Source organism: Peromyscus eremicus, chromosome 16_21 (assembly GCF_949786415.1).
Source record: "Peromyscus eremicus chromosome 16_21, PerEre_H2_v1, whole genome shotgun sequence".
In the NCBI taxonomy this organism is placed as follows: domain Eukaryota; kingdom Metazoa; phylum Chordata; class Mammalia; order Rodentia; family Cricetidae; genus Peromyscus; species Peromyscus eremicus.
Window position 1 is genome coordinate 52077202 of NC_081432.1, and position 18164 is coordinate 52095365.

Genomic DNA, 18164 nt, shown 5'->3' on the forward strand with positions numbered 1-18164 from the left:
GTTTACTTACATAGTTTTTATTGCCACAGTGACTTTGAAAAAGGGAACTTTACCTGTTTTCTGTCAATTAGGATCAACTAAAATTACCTAGGGTCACCAGTACTACAAAGAGACATTTGCATGCATTCATCTCTGCAATTTAGAACTCTGCAGCCTAGGACACATAGAGGAGACAATGTGTTTGTAAAGCATTTAGGGACTAGAACAAAAGCAAAATCATAGTAAAAGAAACATTTACTCAAGTTCCCAATAAAAGGAAGATAATTTGGAATGAAAAAGCCTAAAATACATGGTTAGGATAGCTAACAAGGAGACCCCTAATTGTGTTGAATATTTTAGTTTAGTCTTCTTTTTTTTTTTAACTTTTATGTGTTTTGGAATAATTTATCAAGTTCCAAAGATAAGAATGATTGATTTGAATCAAAGATCTATTCAATTTCTAGGTATAATAATAATTTAAAAAACATTATATTCATCGAGTTTTATAAATATAGTACTTCTATAATAAAGAAAAATGCTAATACACTGTGAAAGTTGTACTCACACCTCTAATAGGTACAATTTCCTGGTGTATAACTTAAAACTAGAGATTTGCTAGCTAGGGCTTAGCATTACTATTTTTGAATATATTTGCAAATGTGTTATTTTTAGGTGCCTGTAATTAGGTAATAGTTGTTAAGTTTTCAGTTCAGGTCTTACCTGTTTTGCACTCATAGTCTGTCTTCAAAGAACTGTCATTTTATAAAATGTTTGCATCCAGACACATTAGAAAATTGCACAAAATCTGAGTGACATGTTAAAGTATGATAATATCATATATGAAGACTAGACTGGACCTCAGTAGGACACTTTCAATTCAAGTATGAATGCCAAGTATATGATTTAATGAGCAAGGAATGACCATTATTAGGTCAGCTGTTGGTCCTCATTTTAAAGACGGCAAAGCTCAGGCCTAGGGAAGGTCAAGATCACCCTGATATTATGAGACCAAGGTGAATAGTAAGAACCCCATTTCCCAGAACAGTGGGATGCTCTTTAACCCTGCTAAACTTTGTTACTCCTTCATGCCTCTCTAGAGGTGCTAGTCCAAGTACTCATAAATAGGTATGCACATGTTAAATCCACACAGAAGGAACCTAGAGACACACTGACTTACTGACTTTATATTTGTAATCTTCTGATCAGCTCTGCTAATGCTGTGCTAAAATGCTAAACACTGAAGTATTTGAATGTTATGCTTTTATTAATTAATTTTGCACGTTTGGGGAATATAGGCTTGTTTTAAATATGTGGACAATTCATACCGACTTCTTAATGTATTGCCTGTTAGTGGAGAAATGTAATTTCCAAAGGGATTTGTTAGCTGTGTTGAGATGTCTGTACTGATCTTGGTATACAAAACCTGCTTAAATATGCCAGTGTGCTTATTTACTTATTTATACTTAATCAATAATTAAAGAGAGTGTAGGAAGTCTGTGCGAAAAAACAATCTTTAGACCTTTGGCATAACTTCGCCTGTTATTTTATAGATTTTTAGGAGTAATAATCTACACCTGAAAAACTTCCAAGTGTATGCATGCAGAGATTGTGGAATCGACATTTTGGAAAGTGATGCAAACACTTTGGTTACCGACAGCTTGTTACTTGGTCGGTTCACACATGAGGTAGGTGCCTTGCTGAGGTTGTTGTGGGTTGACCATCAAGACTGAATCATGTAGACTGGGCTCCCTGATGATCTAGTACATAATTATAATAGAAAGTTTTAGTGAAAATCATGGTAAAATAGGAGCATTTTATTTGTAATAGTGATTATATTAGTAATATGATTCGAGTATGTAGAGTTGCAGTATTGAGTCTATGTAAATCATAAGTTACTAAGAGTCTGAAGAATTCTTATTTGATTTAAAGGTAGGTTTCCTTTTGATGTATGAAAATTCAGTATTAAACTTAGTAATTCAAGTTGAGTGTCATGGCTCACATCTATAATCCAAGCAATTTGGAGGCTGAGGCAAGAAATTTGACAGAAGTTCAAATGAAGGTTGAGGTACAAAATGAAACTCTATCTCAAAACCAAAGCAAATGAATAATTTTGCTTTGTTGATTTAGTTTACTTTTCTAGATCCTCTCAAAGATTGTGAACAGCACATTGCCACACTGTCCCTCTGCTGTGATGTTCTAAGATTCTTCATCAAATTTTTGTCAACAGGATCATTTCTGTTTAGCCTGCCATCCCGAAGAGTGTGGATGAGGCTATTCCATATAGTTTGATATTATGTGATAAGGTTTTATTGGGTGAGTTGTCTGTTTGCTTCTCTGGAACTTAGGAGAGTGTGGTGGCTGTGGGTGGCTTCTGAGTCCCTGCCAGGTGTGGACACTGGGAGTTGGGGGTCCCAGATAGAACTGTTTCTAGGTATTGGGAGCTGACAGAAAGGAATGAGGATGGGGTGAGAAGGGGATGGGTGGGGTTGAGAGAGTTTCACAGGGTGGGGGAGGGCGAGGGGAAGCTGGGTCTTCCTTGAGGAACTGTGGACCCTGCCCCCCAGGAAATAGGAGAAGAAAAGGAAGATGGGACTCTGCAGGTGGTCTACTACAGGACTGAAGATGAGGCTGGGGAATTGGAATTGGAGGACAAAAAGAGTGAAAATGGCCTACCTGATTCCCTGGCCAGTATGCACACCCAGTGAGTTCCAGGGAAAGTGCCTCCAGTGTTGGTGGCTGAGACCAAGGAATGTGTGTGTGAAAGATTTTGGATGTGACTGCATTGCCCCTTAGAAAATACAGGTTTCTGTATTATAAAAATCAGGCTTGTCCTGCGTTGCGTAGTTCAAGGAACCATGTGAATTCTTTTTACACTGCTGTGACCAAAATGCTTGACACAAACAGCTTAGGGAGGAAAGATTGATTTTACCTCAGAGTTTCAGTCTTTCATGGTAGGGAAGGAATGGGAATCCAATCACAGCAGATAAGGAGGCAGAGCTATGATAGGAACCAGGGGTTGAGTGTAACAATCAGTGTTCCTCTCCCAATGATCAACTTCTGCCCAGCTAGTCTTCACCTCCTCAAGGTTCCACAGCTTCTGAAAACCCTTCCATGCACCATAGAACCAATATCAGAAATCAAGCCTGTGATGGACACTTCATAGTCAAGATATGGCAATCCTAGTGTAGTCAAAAGCTACTTCCCAGGTTAGCAGGACCATTTTCCCTTAAGGAAGTTCCCGAGCACCCCTGTCCTCTTAGGCCTCAGACCTTCAGTAATCTCCTATGTCCTTATTTCCAAAAGAGTCACATGAATATCAGCAATTAACGTTTGTATTACTCACTTTTCTTGTGGCTGTGGCAAATGCTAGAATGGGTGTGTTTTGGCCAGCATTCAGAGGGATGATTATCAGGGTGGAAGTCACAGAGAAAGAGGAACACAAGACAGCTGCTCACATCACATCCACAGCCAGGAAGCAGGGTGTGATGAACAAAACTTGTCTCAGCTAGCTTTCTCATATATTTTCTTTTTCAGTCCTGGACTCTATTCCCTCTTCAGGGTGGGCCTTCTCGCTCAGGTGACCCACTCTAACCAATCCCTACTAGACATGCCCAGAGCCATGTCTCCTAGGTGATTGCAGAGCCTGTCAAAATGACAACAATGAACTATCAAATCACTGTTAACAGTTTGTAGAGAGAAGGTGGCTTGCAGAATTCTTGGGATCCATGGGGAGAATATTTGCTTCAGTTTGTTTCTGAATGCATTCAGTAGAAATTCATATGAAAATTGACTCTTGGGAGATTATTTCATAGATATATGATAAATTAAGATTTTAAAAATTATTCAAATTATTTTCTTACTGAGTTACATTTTCCTAACTCCAAAGCTCTTAACTTTGGAGTTAACTCTTTTGAATGATCCCTTTTTCTGCAGTTTTTCCTTTTCCCTAAGAAGGTTGCTGGTTTGGAGATGACTCATCTCTCTAGCCTGCATTGTTTCCAGAGGGGATGCTGTAAGGTCAATGGACCTTAAGTCCAGCAATGACCTTTGAGTACATACTAAAGCAAGATGCCCATCAAACTGAGTTACTGTCCTGGTGAATTAATGTTTTAGTCTCTTAATTGATGTTAACTAGACATCATAATTAGTGGAAGAGTGACATAAGATTTAAATTATGACCAAAGGATACTTATCATGAGATAATAAAATATAATCACACCCTGAGGTTATTCACTAGAAATGCAATCTAGCTGATAGCCTTTGAGACTCTTAACAGATGCAGGCCAAAAGTTTACTGATAAACTCCTAAACAAGTTTGCTCTAGAGAATTCTAGATAATGGTCAGTCACCCAAATAATAAAACCATTCAATTTTATATCCAAATGTAACCTAAATGATAATATTGTTCAGACTGAATTAACAGGTAAAACAAAATGGAGAGATCCATTGACTTTACAAATGCCAGCCCCAGATTTAATCCGAGTGCTAGATAGGGTAGCCTGGCTATTTTCCTGGCTCCTGATCAAATACTATTGATTACATAAGCGAAGCAGCTTCAGTGGGAAACATTTATTAATAGGTATGCCATGCCCTCTGAAGTGTTTTCTGTGAAAATCTTGTCCTAGGGGAGTGTCTTATAAAGGAGATTCTTTGGTTGATTTCATTTACCCTGTGCTGTTACTGTGAACCCTTTTGGGTCCCCAATCTCAAATAAATCTTGAGACATACAATGCACTGTGAGGATTACAGTTAACCAAATAGGACCATATTAGCAATTTATGTTAAATAAATAAATCTTAGCTGCTCTTTTGAAAAACAAATAAATACGTAGGATAACAAATGTATTAATTGTCATCATTACAATAACTATTTTACTATCCACCTGGATACTGTGCTCCTGTAATTCTTAAATATACACAATAAAATAAACTTGCAAAAAAGTATCGAAGGGTCTGAGAAATCCTATGATTGACACAACAAGGAAAATGACAATCGTTACTTAATGAATTTTTAAAGTTTATTTTAGAGTCACATTATTGGCAGGTATCATTTCTAATTTTTATTTAATATAAGGAAGAAGTCGAACTGGCCGTGGAATAAGGTTTTCGCCTCTGTCTTTCAAACTTGCGTGCCTTTGTAGAATTAAGATTTTCAGAGAACTTGGCCTTCTCACTCACATTTGGTTGATAGCAGACAATTACAAGCTAATCATATCCTCCAACAGATATTAGGTTATGCTTTTTGTGAGTAGAGGGGGATTAAGCGTATTTGTGTTTGTGTTGGTATTCTTACCCACTGTATCACCTATGTGTTCATGTGCATAGAATACTTTTAATGTTCAGGAAGGAAAGGTTTGGGTACCATCATGCCACATCTTAGTTTGGTTAGGCAGTTTTTGATGCTAGCTGCTTAACATCCTATTTAATCATCACCCGCTTTCATGTGCAGAAACATCCTGGTCTGGATTTAAACTTTGGTCTCCTTATGTTTCTGCGTATCTGCAGCCTGGCTGTCTTTTTATTGCTAATGGAAATAATTTGGTATTTGTTTAAAGTGGCCAGACATTTTGACAGATGTGGTAATGGCATCATGGTTATATCAGACACATGCTTAAATGATACACATTTATGTGTGTAGGTGTGGTATAATGTTTGTATGCAAACACATCCCCTGTGATTTAGCAGAAAAAAAGCAGGTGGTAAGAGTTAGATGACACAACGTAAATAGTTGAGTCTGGATCATTGCTAATCAGAGAATTCTCTATACTTTCAATCTCTTCATTCATTTGAAAAGGCTGATGATAAAAATGTGAATTAAAATATTCAGCAGGTGCTGGTGGAGCTGCTTCATTCTTCCTCCATTTTCTCCAGGGGTTATTTCTCATTTTCACTGGGGATTTGTCTACCCCAGTTTAGACCTTTCATCTTTCTTCGTTTCTCTAAATTCTGTTGCAGGGCCCCTCTCTTCTCAATATGCTTGCTCCTGCTGGGAGAAATCTCATTTTCTCTCATGCTTTCAATTACCATCCATGCTGATGTCTCCCATGTATTTGCATTTTCTACTGTCTTCGTTCGTGCTTTCAGTTTTAATCATTATTTTTGTTTTCTTTCCCCCCATTTTTCTAACTTGATTTGGATTGTCCTGTGTTACATCTTTTCAGAGATATTTTTCTCATTTCTCACATACTCATTATGTTTTGACATTCTAGCTATCGGGATTAAATTTTTAACATGCCTGCTGGTTGTGATGATTTTGTAATTACATTAATGATGTTAGACTATACCTCAGCAATTCCAGACTTCAATTTTTTAACTGTGTTCTTTTTCTTCTTTTCTTAATGCTCAAGATCTTCATTCATGCATATATGTTTTGATCAAGTTCGCTCCTTCATTCCTTCCATTCCAACTCCCCCTTTATCCACCCCATTATTCCCTCTTAACTTCATATGATCTTTTTTAAAAAAATGCATTGAGTCCACTTAATGATACCTGCACGCGCAAGGACACAGGACCATCTACTGGAACACGGGTAGCTTCTCAGGGGCCACACCCCTGAAGAAAACTGTCTCTCTCTCTCCCAGCAGTCATCAATGGCCAGAAGCTTCTCAACTGGGGATGGGGTTCTGTTTACCTTCTTTCTTTACTTACCCTTTCATCCTCTGCTTCTTTTACTTTCTGTTGGTTCTGCCTTTGAAAGTAAATGTTATATGGAAATATTTACAGAGAAAAGCACACAATGTATTTTGTAAGTACACTTTTAATTAAAATAGAATTACATCACCTTCCCCCTTCTCTTTGTTCCCTCTAACCCCTCCCATCCACCCTCCAACTCTCAAATTGATAGTCTCCTTTCCCTGGACAAAATACTACAGGCAGCTGATGGCTGCTGGAGGAGGGAGAATTAGCTTCTCCTAGGGAGAAGCCCCGTTATCAGTTATCCAATACATAGAGGTCATTCCTGAAACCAAATACACAAAAGCAGCAAAAGAGAGATTCAGCAGGTGGTACTCATATATTTGTATACACACACACACACACACACACACAATGTGTATTTGTAACAATAATGATCACAATGTGTTTATCTTAATAAAGCAAATCAACTGTGTACCACCCAGATAAGAAACACTACCCATTTCCCTTGCAGTGGCCTCTTTCTATTCCCAGATTTAAACCCAAGTATCCTCAGCTAAAGGGGGACCATGATTCAGACTCCTAGTGATATGAATTGATTTTTTTCTTCTTCTTATTTGATACAATGCAGTCACAGAGCACATAACTCTATTGTTCCTGGGTTTCTTTGGCACAATAATATGTCCATGAGCTTTGTCTGTCTTCTTGTGAGTAGTAATTTATTCTAGTCATTGTGTATTATCCCATTTTATGACTGTACCAAATATTTTCTCATGATCAAATTCTGTTTATTGGGTTCACAACAGCAATTGTTGGTATTTGACAGTTTCTAACCATTTTTCTACTTTATTTTTCTCATTTGAAAAAAATCTGTATAGACTCTTGGAGCTTTAAAACTTATACTCAGAGCTCATGTAATTCAGCTCACTACTTCAATGGGAAAAAAAAATTCAGGTTTAAAGTGCCTTTCCCCTGAGCCATTGAGCAGAGAAGTGGAATGCTCTGCAGGAGTTGTTCTTAGTCGGAGCTCCAGGAACTTGCAGCACGTGTACTTCCCTGTGCTCTGCAGCAGTCTTGAATCTGGTAACAGATCATTCACTTCAACTGTCCATTCAGGTGCTTCTCCCACCAGACATTTTCCTTTATGAATGAACTGTTTACGTTAAGGTACAAAGTAGGGTTTCGTCATAACCTCTTTGCAGATGTATCAGTGAACTTTGTATTTCCTTACCTGTCTTCCCCATTATCCATCACCTTTTGCCGCCACACCCCATGTTTTCTTACTACTTCCATCTTCCTTGTGTTCCCGTTGTCCTGCCTTTTCAGACTCTCATTTCTTTAAGATCCCTTCATCCCAGACCCTGAATGCAACTCCACAGCTTGCTCAATCACCAGCTTTCTATTCCTATTTTGTCCATGCTCAGGATGGGATGATACTTCCCCTCATGTAGGCAGTGGGATACATCCAGGAACCAGTGGACAGCCACTCCTGTCTGGAGAACCTTTGCTTGCCCCTTGCTCCTTCTAGTTGTCCTACTGCCTCTTTGTATATTTGTGATGTTTTTAACTCTTCATTTTTTTAGGAATAGAATCTGGTTAATGATAATGTTTTCATTTTCTTTTGATTTGTACACTAACTTTAATTACGCTGAGATTTTATTTATTTCTCTTATTTGTTTCTATTTGTGGCCATTTTTTCTATTGGAGATGTTTTGGGAAAAAAATCTTTAATAGTTCTCAATTGTGCAACTGTTTTTAACAATGGAAAAGTTCAGCGCCAACAGCTTAGTTGAGTGGGCTTTGCTGAAGAGGTTTTTGTAGGAAAATCTAGAAAGAGTTATGTCTCATTTTAGATATTTTTAAAAAGATTCTTTTTCTGTACTATTTGTAGAGAAGCTAACCTTTTTGATGTGTTTTTCTGCATTTCAACACATGTATACATTTGGGTCACCTCAACTCCCATAATCAATATACAGAAGAGTTGTCTCAACCTCAGCTCCCCCAGGCTTCATCTCTCTGACCACATCCTCTACTGACTACTAATTCTGAGCCATCACTAATCTACTCTCTATTGGGAATGTTTTTTGTTCAATAATTACATAAGTGGGATCAAATGGTATGAAACCTTTTGGGATTGGTTTCTTTCATTGCCAAATGTGTTCAGGGATTCATTCAACTTATTGTGTTCATTAATGTTTTATTCCTTATTGTTAATGAATTATATGCTACTGTACCAATGTAACATAGTTCTTTTTTTTTCATTCATTTGTTGAAAACCATTTGAATAGTTTTCCAGATCTGGTGATAATAAACAGTTTGGTATAACCGTTTCTGTAATATTTTCGTATGACTGTCCCTTCTCACTTCTGTAAGATAATTATCTAGCAATTGAATGGCTGTTTCATGTGAGGCATGATGAGAAACTGCCAAAGTTTCCATTGTAGCTATCCCATTGTGTATTCTATGATCAATATGTAAGCTTTAGTAGTTTCCCATTTTCATAGGTACTTGATACTGACTTTTTAAAAAAAACCCTAAAATTCTAATAGATATAGTGTATCTTATTTGCACTTCCTTACTTTACATGATTTTAAACATTTTGAAATGTGGCTACTTACCATGCATATATTTCATTTTGGAGATATGTCTTAATTTTTTCCTTGATTGGAATTTTTGTATTTTTGTTTTTGAGGTTTACAGTTTCTTTCTGTTTTCTAGACATAAGTTCTTTTTCATAAATATTAGTAGCATGTGTTTTGTTGTTTCAATAATTTCAATATTGGCTTGCAATTTTCTTCTTTTAATTATTTTTGCTTGTGCATTATGACTCCATTTCATATGACTGGTAGTCTTACTTTGTTTTTTGCTCTTCTTTCTGTTTTTTAAAAATTCACAGGGAAGTCTATGTATGTCAGCTGGAATTAAAACTCCCAAAAGATGGGAACTGATGGTTTCTAATACAACTTTTGTTAATTTTGATCTGAATTGTGTGGCCATCAGAACCTGTTCTGGCTGTTCCCAAGGACAGGGTAAGTTTGAGCAGACAGGACAGATGGTAAATAAGACTAGTGCTCAGGTGAGTATGACAAACAGTGGCAAAGGCTTTGATGAGTCAGTATTTCTTTCGGTTACAAGATTATATCAATAGAAACTGTTCAAGTTCCACAAAGGAACTCAGGAGCTAGGTGCTTACTACATGCCACCTGTAGTTCCCATCCTCTGTAATACAGTCTCAGTGACCATCACATCTATCATTATGTTTCTATGGCTCATTTGGACTCTCAGCTTCATGAAATGGAGACATCTCTCTTGACTAGTGCCTGTTTTTAAAAATTGGTACTTGGAAGACAGACCGTTACCTAGAGAGAAGATCGTTGGTAAGATGAATAAATGAAATTAGGTGGATGATGAACGCATGGACATAAACTGACCTGCACACACACCACTGCCAAAAGATCCCGAGCCAGGGTACTTAAATGTTTTCAACAACTTGGTCTGTGATGTGTACAAAGAAAACAAGAGCAGTTCTTGATAACTTGTTAACTGCCACACAGGGCAGTGAGAAGTAACTCCTTGGAGGACTCATGGGCCAAGGTGAAAAGAGGCAGGGAACAATTTAGTCGATCTGATTGTTACAAACAGCCAAAACCAAGTAATTCAAGTAAATATGCTCTTGTGGTTTGAATCACCAATTTAGATAATTGTTTGTTTTTTTTTAAATTAAATGAATAATCAGCAAGTCTCCACCTTACTATTTTTCCCTATATAAGCACAGCCAAAGATTGGGGGATTTTAGTTTGTGAGACAGTCATAGGAATATTAAAATGCCCTATGGCAAACACTTCAGTTCATAGTTCTCCAGTTCCCTGATGATTTCACATCATTCATCAGACACTGAAAAAAAGATCTCTTGTTACTGGATGATGTTGGGTGAATAAGCTTTCCATTTGTTTAAAAATTGTCTATTATAAGATCTACATAGGGATCTAGAGAGTACAATCAGGAAGAACACATACTTCTTCAAAAATGAATATCTGAGAACATAATTTCCAAAGGATGCTGAGAGCAGTCTTGGTGAAGTGAACAGAGTCAACGAAGGACAAGGGGTGGGTGTACCTTGGAGAGGTGACTCTCCTGGGCATCACAGGGTAAATAGAAAACTAAAACAGCAAAGGATGATTTCTAGGTATTATAAATAACATAGGTAAAATCTTAGAGATTTTATACATCAGGTTTTGCTTGGGAAATGAGACATCTGGCCAACATAAGAAAATTATGGAGGTGAAGGTACTAGTAAGTCTTATGCATTACAAAATAAGGAATTAAGAAGTCTTTCACACATGGCTTGCTTCGCTGCATGTAATCCACTGATCAGCAGAGTGAAAATGCTACATCTGTGTGAATCTTGTTTTCACTTATTTTGTGTACTTTCTGTAGTTTATAATGTGTGTAACACAACAGGATGCAATGTATGTGTTGGGTGTTGTATACTTTTCCCCTCCAGTGATAGGGATGTATGATATAAACATATTCCTAGGTAGGTGGGCTGGTGATGGTGGTGAGTGACATCAGAGAATGTACTGAGAGGTGTGGCCAGGAGCTAATATTTACAAAGTGTGTTCCTAACACTACTTATACTAATGGTTAATAGGATGTTGGTTTTGTAAGTAAGTATGATAAAAAATTAAAGTATAAGCCTCACAGTTTGAGCTATTATCGATGGGGTCAGGCTTATGACAGAGCAATGGAAGCGGAAAGATTGAGAGAGTAGAGTGTGACACCATTAGTGTTTAGGGAACTAACACTTGTTGTTTATGTTTTTTAATAGAAGAGCACCCTCCCCCATCGTGTGATTGGTATTTGGGGCTATTGTTTTGTGATCTAGAAAATTCTATTCATTGTAGGAAATTTAACAGCATCTCTTTGCCATTCTCCCCAGTTGCCAGTAGCACACCAATGTGACAGTTGTGACAGTCAATAATAACTCAAAAGATTGTCAGTTGTCTCTTGGAAAGTAAAATAACCCCCAGAACAAAATCACTGCCCTACGAAATAAACTGAACGATGGCTGGCCATGCTACCTTTGGCCCCCAGTATCTCTAGCATGTGGATACTGACATAAGGGAACACTTGTGCTCTTTTTCCTTTCATGGATGACTGAATGAATTATAAAATTATAGAACATAAAGTACTAAAAGGAATCTTATGAATTTAGTTTCGTAATAACGGATTCATGTCATGTGTAACAGTCTGTCTTCTAATTTATAGGTGGATTTACTGTGAAGACCAGGGAATTGAAGTTTGAAAACTCTCCAAATTTAGTAGCATTTCCATTTCCTCATGCAGCAGTTTTGGAAGACTTGGATGGGTCCTTGTCTGGGAAAAATGGAAGTCATATTCTTGCTTCTATGGAAACCCTCTCAGATACATGCTTGGCCAATGCAAGCTTCAGTCATATTGTCCCTGGCAGCATCTGTGGGGAAGGTGTTCTCTTTCATCGTATGTCTATTGGTTTGTAAGTAGCATTAACGACACTTCTTAGCTTGTCAATGGGCATGTACATACCACTCCGTCAGGCCTAAGCTTATGGAAGGGAAATTGTTTTTCTGATGAGTTGAAGTACTTATTTCCTTAAAAGTGAAGTGGGACTAATGTTGACCACTGTGAAATCAGGAACTTACGGTGGTTTTAGGTTGGCTCAAGTGGCAGCTGTCAATGTCTTTGGATCAGCTGTCGTAGCCCATGACTGCTTATTGACATTTTGAGCCAACAGCGTCTTCTTTAAAAGACTCACAACCAACAAAATATTTGAAATTTATTTAAATGAAGAGTATTATTTAAAAAATTCCAATAATGCCATCCTCATTTATATACATGCACTTTCCCCAAGCTCTTTTTAAGTGCTCAGTGTGCTTCAGGGGAGCAATTGCTGATGTCTTCTCTTATGTGCCAGGTTGCTTCACTCTAGTTCATTTTCCTTGTTAATTTCATGAACTATTGGATTCGTACAATACATTTCCTATTAATATTGGATCAAGGACTCCTTGGTTATGCTACTCAAACTACCATTAAGTCAGCAGCTGGGCTGTTTATAATGCATAATAGGATTGCTTCTGCCCTCTTTAATTTCCAGGTAATGACTGCAGAGTGTCTGAGGTTCTCCCTTTTACCTATTGCAAATGCATTGTATATATTTAGCCACACTTATTTCCTCCCTTTAAGTGTCCCAACTCCATGAATATTAAGCCGAGTAATTCCGTCAGACCACATTGGCAACTTATTTGAAGCAGTGTACTCTAGAAGGGGGAGAACCACAGAGGCCAGGCTTGCACCAGCTGCACACTGAGTGCATAGAGAAGTGCCTTTTCTCCTTCTCTTCTGGAAGGCTTAAACATAGAGTTATCTGTGAATAGTCCAAATATTTTTTTCTCTCTGCTTTCCAAAGCAGTCATTATTTTCTCTACTGTGAAGGGGCCCCAAATCCCACTGAGTAACAGAAGAGCGAGAGAGGGGGATATTATCACTTCTAATTTTGCTTGTGCTGAGGAGAACTTTTTTTCTTCATTCTCAGGAATGTAGCCTGATTTTCATTACCATCGTCCTGCTTTTACAAAATCTGGCTTTAAGGAATGTTTGGGGAATCTATGAAAGTTAGTGTTCTCTTTCTTACATGATTTTTTTTCCTATATGGTGATAATAAGAGATTTGTAGTGAAGAGGAACATCATGCGCTTGTATGATATTTCTCTGTAGGCATTTGTCAAACTCCTTCCAAAATGACTTTCTTTAAGGTTTGCTTAGGTTGTCTCTTGTATGTGTGTGTGTGGGGGGGTTGGAGGGTGGGCATTTTGGTAGTGAAGGCTCTTCTGAGCTTCAGCCTTGTCGCTGTATCTGTTCTTGGAGATCTCCAGGGCTGTGCAGCCTTTTGCCACAGAAGCAGGTCATGGTTGTCCTAGTCTGGATCTCATGACAGCCGTCAGGTTGTTTTCTAAATAGACTCCAAAGACTCTGGGAGGGTGAAACATTTGCCTTCTTTATTTTATTTTAATGCATCTCCTTCCGAGTTTCAAAATATAAAACCCCATGTCCTGGAAGCCTCTTTAGTACTATGAAATCCAAAAAGATTCATTGCTTTTCTACCCAGACTTCTATTTTAAAATTTCAAATGCACTCACAGGTCTAGGGACAAATGCTCAGCTGTCACAAATGAGTTCTAGGGAAACCTCAGCATGCTCCCAGTGGTATTCTGACCCTTGTACTCTCACTAAAAGAAGACTGTTGGATTCTATGAGCTGGGAAGCCCAGCAATTCAAAGTGGTCTACGGGCTAGCACACAGCAGCAATGGGAAACTCTGGAAATGTAGCAGACCTTCAGTCTGGACTTCAGTCCTCAGACGTCCCGAATGAGAAAGCCCAGGTGATGCACAGGAACCTTTGGGCAGCCCTGCTCCCAGGTCCTTCTAATTATACACTCCATCTTTGTGCTCAGTGGCTTGATCTTTGTCCCAGAGCATTATAACCTCATTAGGAACATGTCAGTGCTAATGAGCAATTTGAATTCAGCTTAGATACAAAGTTTGTTGTGTTTCATGAAGAAAGAATTAATTTGTTGTGCTATTTACCCTGGGGCAAGCACTGCTGTCTTTACTTTCAACTGTTACCCCCTTCTCTCAGCAAGCGGTCCCCAGAGGGCAAGGAGTGAGACTCTATATTCCTGCACAAACAAAGCCCCACTCGCCTCCCACTTGCTGAACTCTAGTACTTGGATTATTTCTTTTTTGTTAGGCCCATCTCTGGCTCCTCTTCACTATACACCAGTTCTTTGTTTGATGTGAGTGACTTCAGAATCCTGTCTCTTACTGTCTTACTTGTACCTGACTGAAGCCCACATCTGTGGTAGAGGCTTTCCTAGACTCGGTGACTCAACACCAGCAGTTTGGTTGACAGAAGCAAGTAAATATTTGAAGTTGGTCATAATACCCAATGTCCAAATGAAGAGCAAATGGCTGCCCTGTACAAGGCAGAGTCAAGTTTATCATTTGTTAGGTGACAACATGCTTCATCTTCATGGTGCTTCTTAGGTTGTTGGTATCGTGGAGAAGTGTTTGTTCCCAAGTTCCTGCTCCTGGCAGCATTCTTCCAGGAACCCCAAGATGATGATGTCAATTCAGGACCTTATCTTAGACTATTATGTCAATGAACACTTCCCCCCATGGTCCCCTAGTGATGAAAGGGACCACGGAGTTGTGAGAGTTTCTTTAAAAAAATTTTAAATTACATTCTTATTTGTTTATTGTGTGTGGAGGAGGACATGTGTGAATGCCACAGTACATGTATGGAGGTCAGAGGAAAATGCCCTACCATGTAAGTTCCTGGAATTGGACTTAGATTTTTCAGACTTGGTAGCAGGAACCTTTATGCACTGAGCCATCTTGGCTCCTGTACCTTGCTTTTATTCTTATCTCCAGTTTTACATAAATAATTTCCTCTGCTTTTATGTATAATTACACAGAATAAGTATAATGCTGTCTATAGTGTGTGTTTGTGTGAGCATGTGTACATGAATGCTTTCGATCTTCTTTTTAAATTTTTTTATTAGCTCTTTGAGAATTTCCTACAATCTATTTTGATCATCTTCACCCCCCTTCTCGCAACTTCTTCAAAATCTTCCTTGTCTCCTATTGAGCCCAATTTGTGCTGACCTTCTACTCTGGGGATGGGGCTTTTCCTAGAGTGTGATTGACACGCCGGGTGTCACTCCATTGAAGAAATCTAGCTTCCCTTGCCCAGCATCAATCAATTGCCAATAGCTCCTCAGCTAGGCATGGGATTGATGTTCACCTCCTCTCTTCCATGATGGCATCATGTCTGGCTTGAACTTACACAGATCTTATTCATGCCCTCACAGTCTCTGTGAGCTCATATATCCATCTACCATGTTGTCTTTGCAAAGCACAATTTCCTTGACGTCATCCACCACCCCCTTTCTCTGTCCTTTAAATGCTGACATCTTTGGAGGATCTGTGAACCTTCCTTTTCTTTCACACACATGCTTCCCAAGCCACCCTAGTTATTTTCACACGCAGTGATGATTCCCCAATGTTTCTTCTAGTTCAACTGCACTTCAATCTGCATTGGCTGATATATTAAGTCACGAGGCACACATGGTTACTGAACATTTGAAATATGGCTAGTATAAATTGAGATGTGCTCTAAGGATACATTATAAACCATATTTCTATGATGTTATGAAAACATAATAGTACAAGCTTCCACAAGTTGCTGTTACTGGTGAAGCTGAGATGCTGTTTAGGGTATATTGAGTTACCCTGTGGTTAAAATGACTTTCAGTGCTCCTTTTCACTTTTTAAATGAAAGTGGCCACTACAGAATTTTAAATGAGAGAGATCTATGACTGGTGTTTGTGGGTTGTTTCTATTTCTACTAAGCAATTCAGTATTTCTACTTGTGTCTTTCACATCCGTTTCCAACTCAGTGTGTCTGTATGGACTAACGTCTTTACACCACAAACCTGCTCCTCCCTGGGTGTTTAGGACCATGCCAAGGCAAATGCTGGTCTTAACCAAACACACATATTATCTTCAGTTGCCTTTTTACTTATTTTGTCCCCTCAATTGACTACCAGCTTCCTTCCCTCCTTCCTCCGGCTCTCTCTCCCCCTCCCTCATTCTTTCCTACTTCTTCTTTATTTCTTTTTTTCCTTTAAAAGGTTTTTTTTTTTTATTTTACATATTAACCACAATTCCCTCTCTCTCTCCTCCTCTTCCTCCTCCTCTTCCACTTCCCCCCTACCCCACCCGTATCCACACCTCCAAAAGGGTAAGGCCTCCCACGGGGAGTCAACAAAACCTGGTACATTCAGTTGATTCAGGACCAAATCCCTCCCAGCTGCATCGAGGCTGAGAAAGGTATCCCTCCATAGGGAATGGGCCCCAAAAAGCCAGTTCATGCACTAGAGATAAATCCTGGTCCCACTGCCAGGGGCCCCATAAATACCCAAGCCACACAACTGTCACCCACATTCGGAGGGCCTAGTTCTATCCTATGCAGGATTCCTAGCTTTCAGTCCAGAGTCCATGAGCTCCCACTAGCTTATGTCAGCTGTCTCTGTGGGTTTCCCCATCATGATCCTGACTCCCTTGCTCATATAATCCCCCCTCCCTCTCTTCATCTGGACTTCAGGAGCTGGGCCCAGTGCTTGGTTGTGGATCTCTGCATCTGCTTCCATCAGTTAAGGGATGAAGGCTCTATGATGATGGCTAGGCTATTCATCAATCTGATTATAGAGGAAGGCCAGTTCAGGTACCCTCTCCAGTATTGCTAGACTTAGCTGGGATCATCCTTGTGGATTCTTGGGAGTTTCCCTAGTACCAGGTTTCTCCCTAACCTCATAAGGGCCCCCTCTATCAGGATATCTCTTTCCTTGCTCTCCCTCTCAGTCCTTACCCTAGCTTGACCATCCTGTTCCCTCATGTTCTCACCCCCCCACCCTGCCCCCATGTTCCCAGTTTACTCATACAATGAGGAGACACATGTCATTCTACCTTATCCTCCTTCTATAAAAAATTTTATTTTAAATAAGCACACAACATAATGGTTTATTATAATATTTCCATATATGTATCTACTTACACTTTGCTTTTATTCATTGCCCCCTGCCCACCCTCAAGCCTGACATCAGTCTGTCCTGGTGCTGGTCCCCTTCTTCACTTCAAATAGGCACCCTGACTCAGTTAGCTTTCTGTTCCTGCGATTAGACACCATGAGCAAGGCAACTTGAAGAGAGTATTTATTTGTGACTTAGAGTTTCAGAGGGTTAACAACATCTGTGACCAATATGGTAGGTAGCATGGCAGCAGGCAGGCAGGCATGGCACCAATCAGTACTAAGAGTTTACAACTTAATCCATAAGCATGAGACAGAGACATCTAGCCAGGAAGGCCTGGGCTTTTGAAACTGCAAAATGACACACCTCCTCCAGCAAGGCCACACCTCCCAATCCTTCCCAAACTATCCCACCAATTGAGGACCAAGCATTAAAATACATGCACCTATGGGGACCATTATCATTCAAACAACCATCCACCCCTTTGGTTTTCATGTTATAAGTGTTTCATTACCTTCTTTTTTTTTTTCTCTCATCCCCCTGTTATGATTTTTATCTTTGATTTCATGGTTCCCTTTGTAGTTTCATAAAAGACACACACACACACACACACACACACACACACACACACACACACACCATGCACAAGGACACACAGGTTTAGATTTAGATTCTGCATGTGTGGTGAATCCTGTAGGGTTTGTCCTAAGTCAGTCTTACTTCATTTAACATAATAAACCCTAATTCCATGCATTTTCCTGAGACTATCATGATTTCATTTTTCCTCACTGCTGAATAAAATTCCATTGTATGTATTACTTTTTATTTACTCATTCATCTTTAGATAGGTATCTAGGTTGATTCAGTTTCTTACCTAATGTAACTACTATATCCATAAACATGGATGAGCAAATGTCTCTGCAATGG

The 18164-nt window shown here is 39.0% G+C and overlaps 1 protein-coding gene across 1 annotated transcript in view; it reads left to right on the forward strand.

Annotated features, from left to right (window-relative positions):
- Positions 1 to 18164, forward strand: part of Pkhd1 (PKHD1 ciliary IPT domain containing fibrocystin/polyductin) — a 462210-nt gene that overhangs the window by 224659 nt on the left and 219387 nt on the right. The window contains exons 46-48 of the mRNA XM_059282214.1: positions 1530 to 1664; positions 9508 to 9640; positions 11880 to 12126. Of these exons, the coding sequence (XP_059138197.1) occupies positions 1530 to 1664; positions 9508 to 9640; positions 11880 to 12126 (515 nt within the window). The remainder of the gene's footprint in view (positions 1 to 1529; positions 1665 to 9507; positions 9641 to 11879; positions 12127 to 18164) is intronic.